Below are 23282 nucleotides of genomic sequence, written 5' to 3' on the forward strand. Positions count from 1 at the left end.
ACCAACTTGACCAGGTAGAATCTCCTGCATTGGCTTCCAGAGTAGCGGGGATTATGGACATGTGCCACTGTTCTGCACTTTAATTAAAAAAAAAAAAAAAAAAATTAAGGGTCTATTGTACTTGACATTTTAAGAAAAATCTATTCAAAGTATCACAATAGATTTCTTAAATGATTCAGAAAGGCATTAGTTGGCAAAGTGATGCATTATTTATTGACATGCAGGTCATATCATTGCAGTGTGCATTTTGGTCTTTTCTGTGTATTTTTGTTTAAGAAATATATGATAATGTACATTTTAGCTCATTCACTGTGAATAAATTTGGTCCCAGAATGGTTGTCAGACTTTGTAATCTATTGTGATATAGCTTTTGTGATATAGCTTTTACTTCTTCATTAAAAGCTTCATTAAAATTAAAATTTTTGTTAAATAGGTTAGTCTCAATTTTCTCAGCACTGAATTTAGACAATTTTTATGTAAGTCAGTATTTACAGGAAATATCTGCATTTATTGTGTTCTTGAAGAAAGATTGTCCAATCAGTTTTTATGCTTCATAAATAGATATTTAGATCCTTAATGCTGATGATTTTTAAAATTTTAATTCAGATTTTTTTAAAAAAATGCTTTGCCTGAAATTAGTTTTTAGTTAAAATTTAACAATTAGTAGCTTTCTGCATATAATATGTAGTAAAGTTTGTTGTTGTTTAGTTCTGCTGTTGTAGTAACTCTGAAATACACAGCAGATATTATAATCTTTATTATGAATAATTGAGCCTTTAATCTTCAAGCAGATTAAATGACTTTCACAGTATGATATAATTATATCTTTGAGAATTGAAGCCTAAGGAAGTGAGGTAGAGTGTACTTATAATCAGGGAAGATAAAAGTGGAGCTTGGGGGGCTGGGGATATAGCTCAGTTGGTAGAGTGCTTGCCTCGAATGTACAAGGCCCTGGGTTCAATCCCCAGCATCACACACACACACACACACACACACACAAAATGGAGCTTGGCTTTTGAGAATGAGTAGGATTTTTGTTATTTAAATATTGTCTGTTTATATAAGTGATACAGGCTGGTGTTGTGGCTCAGTGGCAGAGCACTTGCCTAGCACAGGTAAGTCCCTGGGTTTGATCCTCAGCACCACATAAAAATAAATAAATAAAATAAAGGTATCGTGTCCACCTACAACTAAAAAATATATGTATTTTAAAAAATGAAAAAAAGGTAAATAAAAAGTGAAAATAATATATTTAAAATCAGCTGACACATATTTCAAATGTATAGAGTTTAGTTGGAAATTGAGAAAGAGGATAATAGTACCAAAGATATGGAACAGGATTTATTTGTGAACTGCCACTATAGTTTGGTTGTAAATGGATGGGTTTTGTTGTAGTAGTGATGGTCATCATAGCTGTGACTGTATTGGTGGTACTGGTGTTAGTAGTCATAGTACTACTACCCGACAACACATCACACTTTGCTCTTGGTACCTTATACCTTTGATTGGTAGGGATTTAACTTTCTTTCTTTTTTTTTTTTTTTTGGTACTGAGGTTTAAACCCAGGGGTGCATTACCTCTGAGCTATATCCCCAGAACTATCTATCTATCTATCTATCTATTTATTTATTTATTTTTTTATTTTTATTTTTATTTTTATTTTATTTTATTTTATTTATTTATTTATTTTTTTTTTGTCGTCTCACCAAGTTGCTGAGGCTGGCCTTGTGCTTGTTGAGTCTCCTGCCTCAGCCTCCTGAGTCACTGAGCTACACTGTTCCCAGCTGGGATTTTGGTTTTTCAGAAATGAGCTCTTCAGCAGTTTTATCCTCTGGAGGGTCGGGTGGAATAAAGCGCTTAAAAACAATGGCATTTAGAGATTTACTAACTGCTCTAGGGTTTTGACTAGGAGGAACAATGTCACCAGTCTTTATGGTTTCAGTAATGCCAGTAACACTGTGGCCCCAAATGTTTTTTTATCAGTTAATGAAGTTAAATTCTTTTCAGTTTTGACAATTGAAGTTGATCTTTTTATTCTTTATTTCTTGTCATTGATACTTAGTAATTAAAATTGTTTGTATATTTAAAACACTGCTATACATGGATTTCCTTATGTTCATTTTATAAGTTTATGTCCTTGATCTTGGTCATTTTCATTTGGGATATGAAGGCTTGATGAGTAGGCAGGAATTGACACAAGTAGCCCTGTGGAGTTGACCTTTACTGTTGCTTGGTTGATAATATATTCAAGAAAATCAGATAACATATATACTGTGTTCAGAAACAAAATGTAAGCCAGGTGTAATGATGCACACCTGTAATCTCAGCTACTTGAGAGGCTGAGGCAAGAGGATCACAAATTTGAAGCTAACCTGGGGATCATAGTGAGACATTGTCTCAAAAATAAAAAGATTGGGGGGCTCAAGTTGTAACTTAGTGGTAGAGCAGTTACTTAGCAAGCATGAGACCATGAATTCTGTTTGCAGTACTTCAAAAAGAAAGTATCCAGAATCGCATCTGAAAGAAGGGTATTGCTCACTAAATGCTTTGTTTTTAATTCCCACTAACTCCCAATGATGAATTTTTATATTTTTATTCTTTCTCCTTTTATTCATTTGTCAAAACTATACTCTTACCCATGGAAATCACAATTTGTATTTAACCTAAATACTTAATTTTTTAAATGAACAACAAAAATATGACCTCATTTGTATTGGAAGTGCTTATTTGATAGAAACACTAGATGGCAATATTGTTGCTTTCTGGTTTTAAGTTGAACTAAGAAAATAACTTCAACTTGTTAACATCCTCTTTGATATTTAGAGAGTTTTTAAATTTCACATTTTGATTTATTTAAATAGAAGTAAAATTGCCTGAAGACATTTAATAATCTGTTTGTGTGTCTGTGTGGGTGTGTGTACACACTTTCATGAAAATATAAATAAAATCAATAAGTTAACTACTTCCATGAATATTTTGTACCAGGAAGTGAAATTATTTTTTATTGGTTGTGATGTGCCTATATGAGATAATAATGTATTTTTCTATTCGTTTAATCTACATGAAACTATTTGAAGTGTTTATTTTATAGTAATGTGTTATTTTTGGAGGTTGATTTACCGCTTATAATTATTTAAAAATTCTGCACATACAACAAAGTGATAATTTATGATATATGATATATATGTTCAAAATTATCATAAAGCAAAAGTTTTTTTATATTTTTTTTGGTTTAGTTTTTTGATGGATACAATATCTTTATTTTACTTTATGTGGTGCTGAGGATCGAACCCAGTGCCTCATGAATGCTTAGACGAACACTCTACCACTGAGCCACAACCCCAGCCCCAAGCAAAAGTTTATTACACTTTATTTAAATCAATTAAATCTGTTCTATAATGAGCTTATGAAATAATAGCTTAGGTAAGCATTTAAGTTTATTAAAACTTTAATTGAAAATTGTGATAGTAATATTAGTTAAATTAGAGTTGGTATTCTTCTGAATTTCTTTATTGAATTTTGGATATATTTTACTCGTTAATTAGTGTCATAAATAAGTAACCAAGAATTGCACATTTAAATGTAAATTATGTTCATACTCAGAATTATGGAACTTACCAAAAATATGGTTTTAAATTTTTTACAATTTTTAAAGATTATTTTATTCCTACCTGGTTTTTCAGTATGATTTTGAAATCATCATTATGAATAATTTTTGAAAATTTTCCTTCAATAAGATAAATGTAGCCTTTGAACATATGCCTGAACACATGGGAAACAAATATTAAGGGTTTTTTTTTTTTTAATTTTTCTCCTTTCTCTTCTCGGATGGACTAGATAAACTATACAGTTTAAATGCAGTAAATGGGTAAAATTTATAAGTATTACAATCTTAGTTATCCTTGCCCTCATGTAGTTACATGAAGGCAACAGAAAGAAAAGTAGTTCTTTAAGACTGTTAGATTTATCAGTTAAATTAAAATGTCATACTGCCTTATTTTTTTTCCAGAGGATAAAATTGCTGAAGAATTTATTTCTAAAATCATTTCCCTTAGAAACCCATACCAGATTCTAACTTTAAATGGAAAATTGATTTTCAAGTATTAGGGACATTTAATTACACATATTTTGTATCACATTTTTTATTTTTAAGTTCATTTTTTATCAGTTATCAATGATAATTGATCTTAGGATCAGTTAACATTTTGAAAAATAATTTTGAAGAGAATTCACTATAATTCTGTCATTTAAAGTAATAGTTATTTTGTTACTTTTATTAAAAATTGTTCTGAATTAATATAAAAAAAAACCAAAAGAAAAGAAACATAGTTCTTTTAAAAGTTTTATGTACCATACTGACAAAATTTTCAGTATTAATATGTAATTTCTATGTGGTTTCTTATTTAGTTTTATAGAATTTAATAAGTAAAAATTAAAATTAAATGTCCTTATAAATTTATCTTTATTTATATGAGCATGAATTAAAAGCATTTTGAGGGGCTGGGGCTGTAGCTCAGCAGCAGAGCACTTGCCTAGCATGTGTGAGGCCCTGGTTTGATCCTCAGCACCACATTAAAAAAAATAATAATTAACAAAATAAAGGCATTCTAATGTCTATCTACAAGTACAAAAAAAATTTTTAAAAGCATTTTGAAGCATAGATTTACATACTAATATGTATATTAAAAAATAATACATTTCCATTTCTACTTTCTCTGCTTTTGAGCTTATATTAAGACATAATTGGACTTATTTATTGTATCAGTTTGTCTATCATGAATCAACATAATCTTTTCGTACAGAGGTTGCATTTATTGTAGTAGCATTTAGCTTACCTTATGGTTTCTACTTATCTAGTTATTGTTTTATGAGCTAAATTGGATAAGTTCAAAGTATTTTTTTCCAAATGAATTTATCTTCAGTCAGAAAGCAGGGTAATTTCATTATTTTATGTATGAGAGGTTTTGGAAGCAAATACTTCATCTCTAATTCACCATAACTATAGGAAGATATTTTATTATACTTTACCATTATATGTTTATTATACTTAAGGTAGCTAATATTTTATTCAACTGAAGTCAGAACTTTGGTATGTCTTTCAAATACAGATATATAGTATATTTGTTTAGTTTTCTTTTTTCAAATGTAAGGAAAGGATTTTATAAATAGTCATTTATTCCAGAACATTTAAGATTGAAATATTTTATCTTCAAATTGAAAGTCAGTATTTATCTTCTGCCATTAGTTAGAATTAAATTTTTTCTTTCTCTACTTACAGTTGCATTCAGGTATTTGTTAAGTGTCTACTATACACTGTGTTGGATAAAGAGAATACAAAGGGGAAGAAAATGTGTCTGGCTATCACAGACTTCCATTTGTGTTGGTGCAGTTACCAGATTACCAGTCTAGCATGTGTTAGACTTAATGGTGTATATGTGTATTTACTCTGAGGACAGATAGTGTGCTGAGGGATAATACCTAACCACTTAAAGTAAATACTAACTACTAAATAGTTAAATACTTAAAGTGAATAAATAAAAACAAGGTTTTTTTTTTTTTAAACTTTGATGATCCCTAATATTTGAAAACTTAGGTATTTAAGTGTCTTCTACTAAGTGATAACAAATCTGTTGAATGGTTCTTCTGATATGCCTTGAATTTAGTATTTAGAGCAATGATTGTTTGATACCTCTGTGTCAAACTAAGTTCTGTTAATAACAATTGCATTTAATGACACTTGGAACTTGTTATGTTATGGACAAATAAGCAGTGTATTGTGCATGATGCATTATAAACCATCTGAATGACTTTCCCTAAAAGGTTATATTGCTATATTTCAAATACTTTATTATGAAAAATTATACTCATTATGATATTGCTTGTGTGTAGATTTTTAAACCAGAAGTACTTTACCCAAATAAATTGATTTTATAAAGACGTTACGTAATGATTATAAAACTTCTTTTCCTGAAAAAACAATTTGCATAATACATAGTATTATGGTTTTATTAGTATTTCCACAAAAAGTAATTCAGTTTGTTAAAAGCTGGTCACATAACATTAGAAATCATAGTTGATAAAAATGCAAATACATATGTTGATTAAATAAGGATTTGAACTTATAAATAAAATCCAGCATCCTAAATCTAGCTCTAAAATATGCATATCTAAGCATTGTCTTTTTGGACATTAAACTTGGTGACTAAAAGGGACAGTTTTTCTTTTAAATATTCTGTGGATACTAGAGTATTAGAAATGTATGAAATAACTATGCTTTTGCAATTTCTCTGTACTTCATTTATCTTGTTACCAGCATTGCAGTTTCTCAGTAATACTCAACTAAAATACTTTATGCTATTAAGGTAAATTATGTATATCACAGAAAATATCTTGAATGCTAACATTTTCTAATAATCTTAGTTTTTTTTTTTTTTTTTTTTAAAAACCACAACTGAGATTGAGAGTCATTCCATTCCAAATTGGTAAAGTCTTACTTAATGTCTACTTCACTGATGAATAGGTCAGCAGGGATGCTGGTTGAAAGAAGCCGGCTCTTCTCTAGCAGCTAAGAGCATCACCGCCATGATGCTCAGCCTCCACTGGTGCAGTAAATGAGATTCTCAAATCTCCTCCTACCCCTGGTGTGGATATATTACTGTTCTGCCATCACACTACTCTGCAGTAGGTGCCTATTTCAGGAGATTTTTAGAAAGCTTTTTATGGATGTTTCATGATTTAAAGAGTAAAGTTGATTTATGATTTTTACTAGCTCACTATTGTAAAGAATACTAATATTAACAAGGATAATAAAAAAGTACAGTATATTTTATCCTACTGCTCCAGGGTAAAATGATGTTTTCTTATTTGCATTTGTAAAAGAACAGTTTTCTCCTACTCTTTTCCCTAAGTCTGGTGTTAAATTTCTTCAGTGTAGCCACGGTCAGTGCAACAGTAAGACATTTTTACTAAACCCTAGAAAACTGGAACCATGGCTTAAGGATGATATACTGCCTAAGAGATTTAAAAAAAAAAAAAAAAAAAAAGCATAAGTTATGCTTTCTACTTTTGTATAAAATAATACATTAATACCTTGTTTTTGTAGGCAATATTTTATAACTGCCTTTCTCAAAACCTATTACTGCTTCCAATAACTATGCCAAATACACATTATTTGCATTTTTTTGAAAATATATTTAGTTCCAATAAATTTGATTTGATTTAGCACATTTTGAGCTAAAAACACACTAAAAAAGTTTGTATAGATACATGCTTGCAAATGCATATATAGTGCCTATGTAGGCAAATCCATATTGTATTGAGCTTTTGTGATTAGACTGTTTTAATGAGAAAAGTTGTTTAATAAGAATAGTTTAGGGGAAAGGATTTGGAAAAATTCTTCATTATGGAAATTTATGCTACATTTTAAATTTTTTCTATAAAACAATGATCAAAAAATGGTGATGATTAAGGGAGTTTTCAGTGACAGCTTGTTAGTCCACAACTAATTAGTTTTTTGCTGGAGACTTGGCCATACCTTCCCATTTATAGGCATACCACTCCTACCCATTCATAGATATACTACTGCAAAAAAAAAAAAAAAAATCTTGTTCTTTCCGTTGGGTCCAAGTCACCTTTAGAACCTGATTGCTCTCTGACCTTCAGGCACTCTGAATGGTGGTTAGAGAGTTAAATACATAGAATAGAAAGTAATCATGTTCCTATTCTTTGAAATAAGAAATGGAACTAGGTTTACCCAAAACTGGTATCTATTCCCCTGGCACAAAATGCTGCATACATGTTGATGGCTTTTGAATTCTGTATTTGATCCTTTATCCCTTATTTCATCCAAATTGCAACTGAACCTGAATTGTACCTCAGTGTCCCAGTATCATGCATTGGTATGGTAATGCAAATCATTCCCAAACCTTTCCTTTGAGTTTCAGCCTTAAATTTTAAAACTAACCAGTTATTCATTCATCCTTAACTAATTATATACTATATGGTGTACATGTAGTATATTTTAGTTGTGGTTTTTATTTTACCTAAATGGAGAAATTATCTCCAAAATCTCTTTTCCTCCCCTCCATTTAGCTGGTTAACAATCCTAGTCTGTTTTTCCTCCTAATTGTCTTTTGAACATGTTTCCTTGTTTTCATCTCCATCACCATTGACTTAAGTCCATAGGTTTAATCATCTCTTAGACTACTGAACTAGTTTCCTATCTGATCTTCCTTTGTAGATCATCTTCCTTATAGGCATCAGAATAAACCTTAAAAAATAAATTTGGTCTTATTTTTTCTGCTTACACTTATTTAATGAGTTCTGTTATCTGCAGTACCAGGTCTGCATTCCATAACCTTTCTTGTAAGACCCATCTCATTCTGGCCCAATTTCTGTCACTTCCTTTGTGTACCCTACACACAGTTTATAATAAGCTCTTCTCTCTGGAAGCATACTGATTTTTTTTATTGTTGTTTTTGTATTCTTACAATGTACAGATCTCCTATAATTGTTGAGCTCTTTTTGACTTCATGGTTCACCCCCAAATGCTATTTCACAATGAATTCACATTTTGCCTCCCTATTAACTCATTCCCTTCTCTGCAATCAGATAATTCTGTTTACTCATATTACTAGCATTCAAAGTGTGTCATCATTTTATTATAAGTTTTTTTTCCTTCTATCTGAGTTCTTTGAGGGCATAGACCTGGTCTTTTCACTTTTGTATCTTGTGTACAGTACTATGAACATAAGATTCACTCATTGAATGACTTCCCATTCTGCTAATATGCACTTTAGGTCTTTGTGGCTACTCAATATTTGTGACATTTATGTACTTAAAAGTTTCAGAGATTAAAGATACTATCTTTAGTCCCTTTATCTATAAAAATGTAACTGCTTTTTGTTTACCTGAGCATGTTTGAAGACTTAACCTACCTTTCTTCTTTTTGGGGAGCAGGGAGTAAAAATTCATGATAAATCATCATCGACAATTTTTGCCCAACTCTTCCATACTCACCTCTTTTGCCCATACTCACCTCTTATTTTTGTGTATAAAAATGTCAGTTGAACTATTGATAGGTGCCATGAACCATCATCACATCAGTCGATAACAGATCAAATGTGGTGCTTGTTGGATTATATGGAATTTATCCATTGACATTTCATATATTAAGTTCATTTTTTAAAAATAATTTAACATATTTTAGTTTGTAAAGCTCCTCCAGGATAAGCAAGATAGGATAGTTCATAAATCAATTGACATATGTACCAACCTATAAAAATAATGAGCATGTTAAAAATTAATTACAGTTGTAAATTGATTTTCTTTTGTTGGCAGAAAGAACAGTTTATTAGCCCAGGAACAGGTTCACACTGTTTTTACATCAAGCATTTCCAGCTGAAGCTTGTTAGTGACTGCCTCTCAGATTAAGGGGAGAAAAAATCCTCACTGTGATACATGAACTCCTATTGTTAAGACATAAATAATCAGCTCATCCCCTACATGGATAAGAACAAAGAACACAATAATACACAGAGCAAAGATTAACTAAGCAAATATTGTACAACTACATTTAAGATGTAAATCTAAAAAATATTGTGTCTAAAAGGTGATTTTCATTTTTTATTTTTCATTGTGACTGTCTCAGTCATAACAGGAGCTAGGCAAAAGAAGAATGTATATACTTTTGTCTTTTGAATCAAATTATTTAAATTAAGGTAAACTATTTCATATACTATCAAAATGGTGCTAATATATGAAAGCCAGGAAAATACAGTTCTTTCTGAATAGCAAGCTTTAGATTTGTAGGGATTTTGTTTGTTTGTTCTTAAACTGAGAACTGAAACAACCAGAATTTTTAGTTTTGTTTTGTTTTTTAGACAAAACCCATAAACTTTAGTTTGTGTTTTCTTTGTTTTTCTTAAATCTAAATTCTGACTTTGAAAAAGAAAATCTACTCCCTCGGCTACTTTTCAGCTTATTAAAATTTCATTCATTCAACTTTGAGCTTAAAAAATAGACAAGAAAAGCAGCTGTGGAAAACAGTATACCTCCCCTAAAATTAGAACATTATTTGCAAAAGAATATGTCTTTATAGGTTATGGAAGACCAGAAAGGATTAATAATTTTCCTACAAATTGGTAAATTTACCTTTCTTAAAAATGTTTCCTGTGTTTCAGGAAAGATCTTTTCATGATTACTTCTTAAAAAGATTTTAATGTTTATCATAACTTTTAGTACATTCAGATGCTATATATACGATTGATAGTCATGATTTTTGGGGGGTAAATGATCCCTAATTCACAAATTATAATTTTGGGATAACGTTTCATTGTTGCCTAATAATTTCAGATTTTAAAAATCATGCCCCCCAAATTAAATTATTTATCTTTTAAAAATTAAGCCTTAAAAACAGTAAGTTTATTTCAAATATACAGTCTAGTTTATGGAAGGTTTCCATGTCACTAGGTTAAATAAATTCTACATTAATATTGTATCCTACTCATCTATTTTGCTCACAGGATTGTTGATTATTACTGCTCGAGGCTATTCTGTATTCATGGGACAGGGCATTTGCCTGCATTTGAACATGCTTTTTTGTCTTTATTGCTGGTTTCATTTAAGAATTTTTCTGTTATATCAGCAGTGCCTGCTCTCCTGGGTTTCTAACCTCAAGTACTCCCTTTTAGTGTGGAATACTGACAGAGTCGCATTTTACTTACTTTTCCTTTTTCCATGAAATTTCCCTTATCGTATCCCAACAAAGTTCTCTCTTACCTGTGTTCTGCAGTTTCCTGTTTGAAGTAATATAAAGAATGTGGGTTTTGGATTCAGATAGCATTCAATTCTATTCTTAAACACTGTTAGTTCAGTGACCTTGAGCAATTTACTAACCTTTCTGAGGTTGTTTCTTCATCTGGGGGAAATAAAAAGATTTATTTATAGGACCTAATTATGGGGGATTGTGAGGCTTAAAGAAATTAAAAGTGTCTAGCACAATGCCTGCCATAGAACCTAGACAAAATAAATGGAATCCAGTCTTTACACCATTAATTTCCCATATTTGCTAATATTATTAACTAGTTCTGATAGCTCTCTTTTCCCCACTCCTCTAGGTTTGTCCTCTGCTAGACCCTGAGAGGAGTGAATACCAATTTATATGTATGCCATTGTCCAGAATTTTGAGAGATAGTAGGAGAAAAATAAAAGCACACAGACTAATTCTGAGATCTTTTTTTCATGGTAGTAATAGTCTTGGCAAACCGTTTTCTGATATTCATCAACACCCAAAAGAAGGCATTGTTCTGACTGACCATTCTTAAGTGCTTAAAATGTTTTCTAGTAAACCTCTAGCATGTCATATATGTTGTATTTTTTACTGGGTCTTTCACATTAAATAATTGTGAAATGTATTTGTTTATTTGGGGTGCCTGACTAGGAACTCATAATTCCAGTCGACCTTTTATGATGTGTGTTTTCTCATCCATTAAATGAGGCATTGATTTTCCAGGTTTCTGTCTTGATGGGCTAGTCAGAATTTTATTTTGCAGTTATTTTTACATTGGAAAATTTTACTTTTTAGTAAATTTATAATAGTTCTAATAACCCTGAAATAAACAAAAATAGAATTGTCTTGTAAAAAATAGAAATAAAAATAATTTAGGAAAATAGAATACTCAAGTTAGGATTTTGATACAATTACAGTTTTGCTATAATCCTCCTATATAAGAAATAATAAGTTTTACTAGCCCCAGGTTTGTGGCAACTAAGAATCTTTATGGGCGCACAGCATGAAATCATTGGATAAGAATCTTCCTTGAGACTGAACTACAAGTCATAACTAATCATGTGCCTATAAGTAGGATAAAATGTAAAATCTATAAACATTTAAAAACCTATCCCAGTTGCATATCAATATTGAAAAATTAACTTTCTCTAATATTCCTATTTAAAGGCCTGTTTTATCAAATGGCCTTTGAAAAATATTCTGGGTCTGGGGTTGTGGCTCAGTGATAGAACACTTACTAGCACATATGAGGCACTGGATATTTGATCCTCAGCACCACATAGTGAATAAATAAAAGAATTGTGTCCATCTATAACTAAAAATATTTTTGAAAAAACCTTGTAAATATGGGTCATATTTTTATAAGTCAATTTTGGTAGCTTCATAGATACTTAAACATTTTGAAATTTAACTCCAAACCCCCTATGTATTTTGAATACTTTTATCATTTTAATATTTTAATTATACTTTTTTTTTAGATCATTATAGATTCATCTACAACTGTAAAAAATAGTATGGGCTGTTTCTTCCTGTGTATCCTTTGCTAGTTTCCTCCAGTTTCACAAAATTAGAGTGAAATCACAGCCAGGAAATTGACATTATTGCAATTTCCTGATCCTATTCAGATTTTTCTCACTTCTACATAAATTCGTTTTTGTTGTTTGATTTTATGATTTTTCTTTTCTTTTTTTTTTCCTTTGGTGTTGGGTATTGAATAGAGTCCTTCACTTGCTAAGCACATCCTCTACTATTGAGCTACACTCTCAGCCTTTACATGTTTTCATTTTTATGTATGTCTCTGTGTCTTTGGTTATATGAAATTTTATCTTGTGTGTGGATTTGCAAATCAACCATGGTAATCCAGATACCGGCCAGTTCCATCATCACAAGGAGACTTCCTGTTGGCCATTGATAACCATACCTCTTCTTCTCCCTCCCTTTTCCTAACCAGAATCATATAACATAACATTTGGGAATTGGCTTTTTATTCAGCATGATTAATTCAGTAGTTTGAGATTTATCCAAATTTTGATCATATCAGTAGTTCTTGTTTATTGCTAAGTAGTGTTCCATGGTATGGATGTACCAAAGTCTGTTTAACCATTAACCCATTGAAGAACATCCGAGTTCTTGGAAGTTTTTCAGCTTTTTCGAATAGAGCTACTATATAAACATTCATGAATGAGTTTTCATGTAATATATAGTTCTCTGGGATAAATGCCTAAGGGTGAAATTTCTGGGTTAGATGGTGATGATTGTATGTTATATTTAGTTTTATAAGTGGTATCAATGTTTTACTACTTTAAGTATGGAAACCTTACTTCCATTTTGTTCCTTTTACTTTTCCACTCTTTATATATCATTGTCTTGAGTATCAGATGATATTTATAATTTTTAATCATATAATTAATGATTTAGAAAACTCAGAAGAACACATGCTGTTGTGTTTATCAAGATATATGCTATTTCTATTGTTCTTTTTTTCCTTCTCATTGTTTTACTACTTCTATATTTTCTTTTTGTTGAAGAACTTCCTTTAGCCATTCTTTAGAGGTAGGTCTGCCAGTGACGAATTCTTTAGTTTTCTCTTGTTTAAGAATGTCTTTATTTTCGATTTATTTGCAAATGATAGTTTTACCAGATACAGAATTGCCAGTTCTTTTGGGCAGTACTCTCTTCAATCCAGAATAGAGATGAATCTACCTGGGTAACCTTCTTGTGCTGGGTTGCAGATCAGGAAATGCAGGGCCTGGCTCACTTTCTGCTGTTTGGTGATTCCCTGAATGGTCCACCATCTCTTTCCACCTTTAAGAGTCCTTCTTTGGTTGCCTCATATTATTTCCAGGGTTTATGGTTGTATTTAGCAGGGAAGGGTAATAAATATGAATCTGTGCTATCTTGTTTGAACTAGAAGTTCTTTAGTTTATGTCTTTTTTCTCTCTCATCTAGCTTCTTTGTTAGTGTTTGATTATAAAATATATTTCAGGGTAATTCAAAACTCAATTGAATGAGAAGCCTTTTATAAATTAGTGCTGAAAAAGATTACATGATATTGTAGTGCATTTTACTATTAAGAGAGCTTTTTCCCATTAAAGATTAAATCATTCCAAGATGTTAATTTATTGGCTGTAAAATATTCTAATTTACTCTTTCCTTAAACTAGAGACTATATAAATCACTTTCTATATTTGGGAACCTGACAACAGCAACAACTTCTATGTATCTCTTTGCTTTGAGTGATTTGTCATTGAACCTTCAGCAGCTGGATGGGAAAGACCTGCTCTACCTCTAGAATTGGCTAGAATTGGTTATACTAGCCAGTGCATACACATTAAACAGAGATTGAGTCTGTGTTCCTTCACTGTCTAGAGACTTCTATCCTATACACACTGACCATACCAGACTACTTAGATCTCAGTGCTAGTCTGAAGATCTGGGCCCATTATAGTGTCATGAACAATTAAAGTTCAAGAAAATAAATAAGCATTTTCTGTGATTCTGTTTATCTTTGAGTACACATTACCTAGAGTAAGTTCTCAAGAGTTTCATGAATATATAATTGGAAATAAAAATTAAATAATGTAAGGATTAGATAATTGAAAGAAAGGTGAATTTTTTTTTTCTTTGTGATGCTGATGATTGAACACATGGTCTCATGCATGCTAGGCAAGCACTTGACACGGATCAACATCCCCAACCTGAATATTCTTGTGTTTATTCAGTCATAGAAAAAGCTTTTCAAAGGCTTCATATGTGTTTTTCCAAAAGTGTTCATGTAAAATGAGTATGAGATTCAAAACATTACTCTGAAGTAATCCTTGTTCATTATTTATTCCAATTTACTTTGTAAATATTTTAATAAAGTAGGAAAGTATTTTTAAATTGTTGGTGCATTTTCACATTACTTTATATAATATTTGTTCTCCTCAGCTATGTACTTGAATGTTGAGTTTTTGATTAATTTTTGTATGATAAGGTCAAGTAATGAAAAACCCCTGAAGTGAGGCTTTATATTTTTTTTATGTGAAAACTTGAATTCTAACTTAATTACTTTCTTTAAGTTTAGATTTTAGTATATTATTTTTTTTCCTAAATTCCCTCTCCTCCCAAAATTGATCAATCATCTTATTAATGTCTTGGAGTACTTTTGACTGCTATCTTGAAGTGATACTGTGTGCTTTTTTTTGCACAATTTATATGATCAGTTTATACATGAAATGCTGATAAAATGAAAGTGACTTCAAGGGACTATTAGTTCCAACATTTTGCTTTTGAATATTTATTATAACTAATGCAGTAAAAGTCATAAAATAGGGTATCTGAAATACTTCTGAATATTCAAACTTAAGTAGATAAAAGACAGATTTTGTGTTTTTCTGTGAAAATTGTGGAAGAGTTATTTTACTACACACTTTAAAGAATGTAATTAAATGTGTAAGAATATTTGAATCACAGGAAAGTAGAAGTTATAAGAAATGTAAGGAAATGCCATTGGCAAAGTAAAAGGTAATTGATGTTTTCTTCTATATTGAAAGAAAAAGTACTAGGGAGACTTGCTGTTAATAATAAAGTGAATTTAGTATATGATTTTCAAATAACTGTTACTAACCTATTATAGCAAATGAATCCCTTTAGAAAGGGTTGAAGTTAATGTAGTTTGCCATAAAGAGACCATGTTAACTTTTTTCTATATATCTTCTCATTTATTACAATTTCAGGGCTCATCATGGATTTCTACCTGTTTCTGATCTGGGAAGGATATAGTTTGTCTCATCTTAGCTTACAGCACTATACAACCCTCCCCCAAGGACCATTTTATTCCTTGTTTGCCCATCATATTATGTCTCATACCTTCATAGTGAAGGTCTTAAGGACCTGAATTTTTTCATTATTAAGTGAACCTTCCTTTAAATTTTAGGACACCTTCACTGTTTTTCTTTTTAGTTAATGTAGTTATCCCCCAGTATCAGCAGGGGATTGATTTCAGGACCCCTGTGGATACCAAAATCCTTGGATGCTTAAATCTCTTCTATAAAATGGTGTAATAAATTTGCATATAACTTATGTATCCTGCTGGATACTTTGAATCATATCTAGATTACTTATAATACCTAATACAAATGCTATATAGATAATTGTTGTCCTGTATTGTTATAAATGATGACAAAAACTGCCTATTATATTCAGTACAGATATAATGTTTTAGGCTTTGCAGGCAAGAGAAAAAATGGAGGATATTATATACATACATGTATGAGAGAAAACGTGTCACACCCCACATCATTTGCCTCTATGAGATATCCCAGATGGTAGGCATGTTTTATGTTTAGTTGTCATTAGCTGGTGACATTCTATCCAAACAGGGGCAGACACCTTGTGGGCAGAAGAGGCAGACAGGGTAGCCACCATGATCACTTTCACTTTCTGTTACAGTGATACCCATGTCCCTGTACAGCCTTTTCCCCTCCCAGAAAACCCAACTGCCTCAACAAATTTCAAAGGATAGCTGGTATTCAGACCACATTCTACATCCCCTCCCTGCAAATCATCATCATCATCATCATCATCATCATCATCATCTAGAAAAACTTGTTAAGTTAGCAATTAAGAAACATTTCCCAAATAGTTTGGGAACTAAGAAAAAATTCAAAATGGAAGTTGAAATTTAGATAGAATGTAAAACAATTTCCAGGGTGCTAGAGTAAAAACAATAGAATGAGAACATATAATTCAGTACACTAAAAGGCAACCAAGGAATGAGAAGAACATGTAGTAAAGGAGAGACAAATAGAAATGTTGACATGATAGAAATAAAATTATAGAAAATCATTATACTTAATAAAAGCAAATGGAGTATATGGTCCAACTGAAAGATCCACCTGAGACACCCTGCATGCTCTTTGCATGCAAATTGTCTAAAGTTAAGAAAACGGGCTGGGGATATAGGTCAGTAGTAGACCACTTGCCTAGCATGTACAAGGCTCTGGGTTCAATCCCCAGTACCTCAATAAATAAACTGTTAAGAAAACATAAAACTTGAAAGTAAAATCATAAGTAGTAACATAGAAAATAGGCATAGCACAGAAAAGAATTCTGATATAGCTATATCAATATGAGGAAGTATACACTGCAATCCAAACACATTACTGAAGAAGAAAAGGATTATATAATAGTGAAAAAGTTTCACTGTTCTACAAGTATAGTAATTTTAGATCTTTATGCACTTAATAACATTGTTGCAAAACTACAATGCAAAATTAACAGAATTATAAGAAGAAAAAGAGACCCCCCCCCCCTTTATCATAGTGGGAGAATTTACTCCTCAGGTTTGATAGATCAAGTATTTTTTTTAAACAGTATATGTAGGATTTGAACAACACAAATAACAAGCTTGATCTAATAGACATGTAGAATAGAGCACCCAGCAGCTGTAAAACATACTTTTTTTAAACACCTAGAGCATTTCTAAAAACTGTTTCAAGGTATAACCTGATGGGTGATATTGAATTAGAAATTAAAGCCAACATTTTTAATGCAGAGCTCCACATTTTGATGTATTAATACGAACTATTTTTTTAAAATATTGCTTCATATTTGCTAACTAACTGTAGTATTTTCTTTGTAAAATACTGATATCTACCATCTGTTTGCCCTTTAATTTGTTAATAATCATGACAGCTAACTAAATACTAAATAACTAAATTAAAATCATAATGGGAAATGTAGTGGAATTCATAAAAGTGTAGTATAGTAGTAGGAAGAGCATGGATTTTATGTTTTTCTTTCTTAACTACCCACTAATTCTAGGATCTGGGAGAGTTATGTAATATCTCTGAGAGTCCTGTATAAAATGAGTATAATAATATCCCCTTGGTAGGTTCATGAAGACTAAATGAGATTATGTATATATGGTACTTAAAACCAAGCAAAGCACTATTGCTGTTATTGTTTTTCTTATTCACAGAATATTATTATCTGCAAAGCATTATACACATATTATGGCTCAGCGGTAGAGTGTTTGCCTATCATGTAAGAAGCCCTGGGTTTAATCCTCAGTACTGCAAGGAAGGAAAAAATTAGTCACAAATTGAGCATTTGAATTCCCAGAAAGTTATTTAAACTTTTATCTCTTGCCAGTCATGGTGGTGTATACCTGTAATCCCAGCTACTCTGGAGACCAAGGCAAGAAAATTGCAAGTTCAAGGCCAATCTGGGCATCTTAGCCAGACCACATCTCAAAATACTAAAAGGAGGGCTGGGGTTGTGACTCAGTGGTAGAGTGCTCGCCTGGCATGCAAGAGGCACTGGGTTTGATCCTCAGTACCGCATAAAAATAAAATAAAGATATTGTGACCTAAAACTAAAAAATAAATTTAAAAAATACTAAAAGGATTGGGGATACAGCTCAGTGATAAAGCATCCCTGGATTCAATCCCCAGTATCTAAATAAATGAGTAAATAAAACTCTTTTATATTGTCCTAAAGCAGTTACACATTACCAAGTCTCCAGATTTTGTCGTCATTGCTGATTGTTTGTTTCTGCTGGCTTATAAGAGATAAAAATAAGATTGGGCTGTTCCGAGTTTCAGCTCTTGGATTAACTTACTTTCTTAGATTTCAGAGCACTTATAAATGTGAGGTTATTTCATACTTCATTTTGACCTGTCAAAATACACTTTGGTTTTTGCCATTATTAATCATTCTAGTGTTTTCCTGACTGCCTGATTTGTAGCAAGTTATAAAGTATGACTAAGCCTAAGTCAGAAGGATGCATTTATCTCTCTTCTAACCAACTACAAAACTCTGAAAAAAAACCCCAAAATCTCCATTTTAATTGATTACCAAGTTAGTATACATTTGATATTCTGTATTTAGATAGAAACTCCATAAAATGCTTATTATGTAGTGAAGGAATGTGGGTAGCTTATTTGTAACTTTTAAAGATTTATGTCTGAGTCATTAATAAAGCAAAACTGTGTTTAATGGAATCCTTAAGGGGTGACTGTTAGTTTGAATCAGAGGTTAAATTATGACTTTTTTTTTTTAAACAATGCTTAGTATAAAACTAGGATTTTAAACATATATACAAGTTTGTGCGTACAAATTTCAAAATAGTCATATTCTTTGCAGATATCTTTGTGGGCTCAGTTATGTCTTTATCAAAGGTACCATAAACTGTTTTAGAAAAGGATATCATGTAATCTCATTAAAGCAGTTTCTCATAAAAAAAAAATTCTCTTTTGTTTTTAGATTACTTCTCTAGTGACTCTTCAGCTGTTAACCCTGGTTGGCCATGATGATCAGCTTGAAGGACCAAAATACAAATGCACAGTTTCGTTAGACTTCATCAGAGCTGTAGCAAGGTAAGAGTAGAATGATCGTTAATATAAAATATCTTGGATTATATAAATGATATATTAAATATAAAAGTTAATGTTCTTTCTAATATAATATCATTAGTCATTTAAACAAGAAAAGATCATTTAAGTTCCAATAATGAACAAGCTTTACTGTAGAATGATAGCTCTCTTTAAACTTACCAATGACATAAATTTAGGAGCAGTAGCTAATATGTTAGATGGCAAAAGTCAAGGTTCTGAAAGACCTTAGCCTGGAATAATGGTCATAGCAAGGTGAGATTTAATGGATTGTTAGCTATAAAAATCCTGACTTAGATAACACTAATAACAATATAGTGTATTTTTCCAAAGATATAATTCTTTGTTGCCAAAGACACATCAAATCTGGTATGTTGGGCTGCCTTTAGAGTTTTAAGAGGAGCATTGACAAATGGGTACATGTTGAAGAGACACGAGGAGGAGAGTGGTCAATTGAGGAACTGTTGGATCTCCCTGACTGAAGTATGAGGCATAAGAGGAAAGCCTTAGGAAGGACATGTTAATTGTCTCAAGTATTTCCAAGTCTGTCATTTGCAAAATGGGTCATCTGAGTAATTCTAGAACATTAGAAGTTTAGGGAGGAAAGTGTTTGTGAAAATGAGAGTTGTCTAAAAACATAACGAGTTTCCTCACTGTAATGGCCATTTATGTAAATGTGATTTCATCCCTTGGTCACAGTTGAATAATGATCTGTTAGGACTACAGTAGAAGAGGTACTGTATATGTAGACTAGGAGGTTGAACATGACAATCCATAAAACAGTGTTCCCAATCTTTTTGGGTAGATAGCTAGATTCCAATGTCACTTTTAAATTAATCATCAAAGTATTTACATGTATTCAAAATTTAAAATATGTAGGCTTGAGTCATTATTTATTAAGCCTAAAAACAGTGCTCGACCTGGGTCTGGATTTGTGGAGTTCTTCCAGTGAATTTTACAACCTATTGAGGTTCTGAAATCCACCGGTTGGCAGCCTCTTCCCTTACGTCCCTTCTGAATTATAAGTTTTGTGATACTGCCAGTACAGCTTGCATGCCTATAATTCCAGCTACTTGGGAAACCCTGCCTCAAAAATAAAAAAATAAATGGGGCTGGAGATGTGGCTCAGTGATAGAGGTCTCCTGTGTGTAACTTCTAGTACTGAAGAAAAAAATATTTCTGTGATATAGTTATTTGCCACATTTTGATGGTATATAAACCCTAAACATGAATTAAGGATTTTAGTGTTCTGAGAAGACTTTTACACAGAGAAGATTAAGAAGAAATTTCTTTTGGATGTTATTGAAATCTCTATATCTAAGAGCTTCTACTAAATACATAACTTTGGAATAGCACATGTTTATTTCAGAGAAAAGGTTTGTGGGTCCTTATCATAGAGAATATACTTGAAACAAACTGAATATATGTTATTTAATCATAGCATCACAGTGACTTTAAACCACATCCAGAGATTTGCACTTTTCATTTGCCACCTCAGGACGGAGCAGGATACTATAGGCCTGCTATTTTGCCATGGAAGTCTGTAACTTCTTTTCTTACTTGCATTTTCTTTTTCTTTTCCAACTTCCCATGGGCAATATCCAAAGTGTAAGCACCTCCTTCATCCCACATCTACCCTCTTTCACTCTCACATCCTCATAACATTTTGCATTTTCCTGCTTATTTAGCCTCCCGTTCTTTTCCTGTCTCCCCGTTCTTTTCCTGTCTCCCATATCCTTACCTTTTCTTATTTTCTTCCTTATTGCCTTAACTAAACCCTGATTCTTTCCTGAGGATACTACTTCCCCTTGAATTATCCCTTGTGGCTGGCTGCTCTTTATTTTCCCAAACCCCAGTCCTTCAAGCTTGAAAGTTATTTCAGTGACATTCTTCCTTCTTGTTGCCACTTCCAGAATGTTACTGCCTTCAACTTCTTTAAGACTTTTGGTCTGTTTCTAGTACATTATTGTCATTGTGATTATCTTCTACCAACCTCCCAGCTATTTCAGTTTATGTATTGAAGAATAAAGCATGTGGTTCACAGACTTCTTTTCTGCTATAAGATTCTTGACTCTTCAAATGAGAAGTCCTAACATCTGTATTTATTCTATTCAGCCTCCACTGTTTAATAAAGAAAAGAAATTGAAATCTTTAGTTGAGAATTCCGTGAATTACTAGTGAGATGCCCCACCTTCCCACTTCTCTAACATGAATTTTTCCACCCGTGCTCAGAATTCCATATACCCCATTTCTCTAGAACCTCTGTTCATCCTCAGGCTGTTTGTACATGCGGTAGCACCTAACACTGTTGACCACTCTTTTCAATAAAGCTCTCTTCTCTTATGTTTCACAATTCCACAATATTGTGTTTTCCTCTTTATTCTTTTACTGTTTTCCCTAAGATTCGTCTATTTGCCAGTTTACCCGCTCCACCTGACCTTTAAACAGAACTGTTTCTTGAAGCTTGAGCCTGAGCACTTTTCTCATATAGTACTCTTTCCCTAGGCAATTTTAGCAACACCCATGACTTCAACCACCTATATATTAGTAACTCCCCTATTTTTAAAGGCTAGACCTCTTTTATAAAATATTTTACCTTTATTGGATATTTCCCAGCTCTATTAATACATTAAAAAAACATGTACTTAGAAATTCTAACCTCTGCTTCCACTACCAACAAAAAAAGAAAGATCCAGCTATTCTTTAGTGCTCCTTTAACCTGTGATCAGCACTGTAGTCCACCATGTTACACAGGCCTGAAACTTGGGAATCATCTTCACATTTCTCCCTCCCGTATATCTCACATTCATTCACTTTTTATCATTTGTACTTTGCCACTCTAGACGAAGCCATCATCATCTGTTCTCTGGTAACTTCCTAATTAATCTTCTATCTACTTGATTGTCGACACGATAACCAGAATGATCTTATAAAAATGTAATGTCGTTTTCCTTTTTCTGTAGTTTCCTATAGCTCTTGGAATAAAAACCAGAATTTTTAAAATAGCCTGTAAGACTCAAACATTGTTACCCTTGTCCTTGCCATAGCCTTTGTGCCTGCCATATCTGACATATGCTTTCTCCTTTTGGTATCTGTAATTTAACCACTTTGCCTTTTTTAGTTTTTCATATTCACCATTCTTCTTCCCATTCTTGCATATGCACATTTTCCAACTTCTCCTCTCCTTCATCTGGCTAACTGCTACATAACCTTTAGATTTCAGTTTAAATGTGTTTCTTAAAGAAAACCTTCTGAAACATATGACCATTCCCTTCCCAACCCAGACACACCCAAATAGGAAGGTCCCATTTGTTTTAATTAAATAAATAATTGAATAACTAGAATTGATCTTTATTTCTGTAGAATAAGTCCATGAAACTCAGAGCATAGACTGTATTTGTGTCTCTCACTGCCTTATGCTCAAACCTAATACAATGCTTTAAACGTAATAAGTGCTAAATAGATAATTATTGCATGTTTTCCTCTACTTACCTGTAACAGTAAAACTTCAGATAGAAGGAAATCATGTGGGCCTGTTGGGGGGGGGCAGCAGGAAGAAACTAAAGAAATAGTCACATTCCAAATTGAGGTTTTATGGAGAATCAAGGGTAGGTATCAAAGAAGAGGTAGGTAAGCCTACTTTCAGACATCTGTGGCAGAAAACAGATTTTTAGACCTCAGGATACAACCTAAATGTCTAAAATAAGGGAATCAGTCAGTAATTTCTTACATAGCCCTAAGGAAAAAAAAAGAGAGACTATGTAATTACTGAAAATTGTACTTCTGGAGGATAAAAACAAAGGAAAGTTTTCCTGATATGAGCTTGAATAGATAATATAGTTTATATATATATATATAGTTGTATATACAAGAAAACTAGGAAAACCTAAGGGAAGAGACTAGTAATCAAAAGTCAGTTGCTGCCAAGATGGAATGATAAATCAGTCATTTGTGACTTTAGCAGGAACACTAATGTGGTAGAAGTCAAATTATAGTACATTTAAATAGTATTTATGAAAAAAGTAAATGCAGCAAGTACATATAATGCTTTTTCATTTCTTAATTCATTTAACTTTTATAGTGTTGCCCATTTTAAACTCAACACTGTGCTAGTC

At 32.0% G+C, this 23282-nt stretch overlaps 1 protein-coding gene across 1 annotated transcript in view; it reads left to right on the forward strand.

Moving 5' to 3' along the window:
• The window catches only part of Orc5 (origin recognition complex subunit 5), a 67890-nt gene that overhangs the window by 39649 nt on the left and 4959 nt on the right, over positions 1-23282 (forward strand). The window contains exon 13 of the mRNA XM_076862435.1: positions 19040-19152. Within this exon, the coding sequence (XP_076718550.1) occupies positions 19040-19152 (113 nt within the window). The remainder of the gene's footprint in view (positions 1-19039; positions 19153-23282) is intronic.

The sequence above is a fragment of the Callospermophilus lateralis genome, chromosome 1 (genome assembly GCF_048772815.1).
Source record: "Callospermophilus lateralis isolate mCalLat2 chromosome 1, mCalLat2.hap1, whole genome shotgun sequence".
Classification (NCBI taxonomy): Eukaryota; Metazoa; Chordata; class Mammalia; order Rodentia; family Sciuridae; genus Callospermophilus; species Callospermophilus lateralis.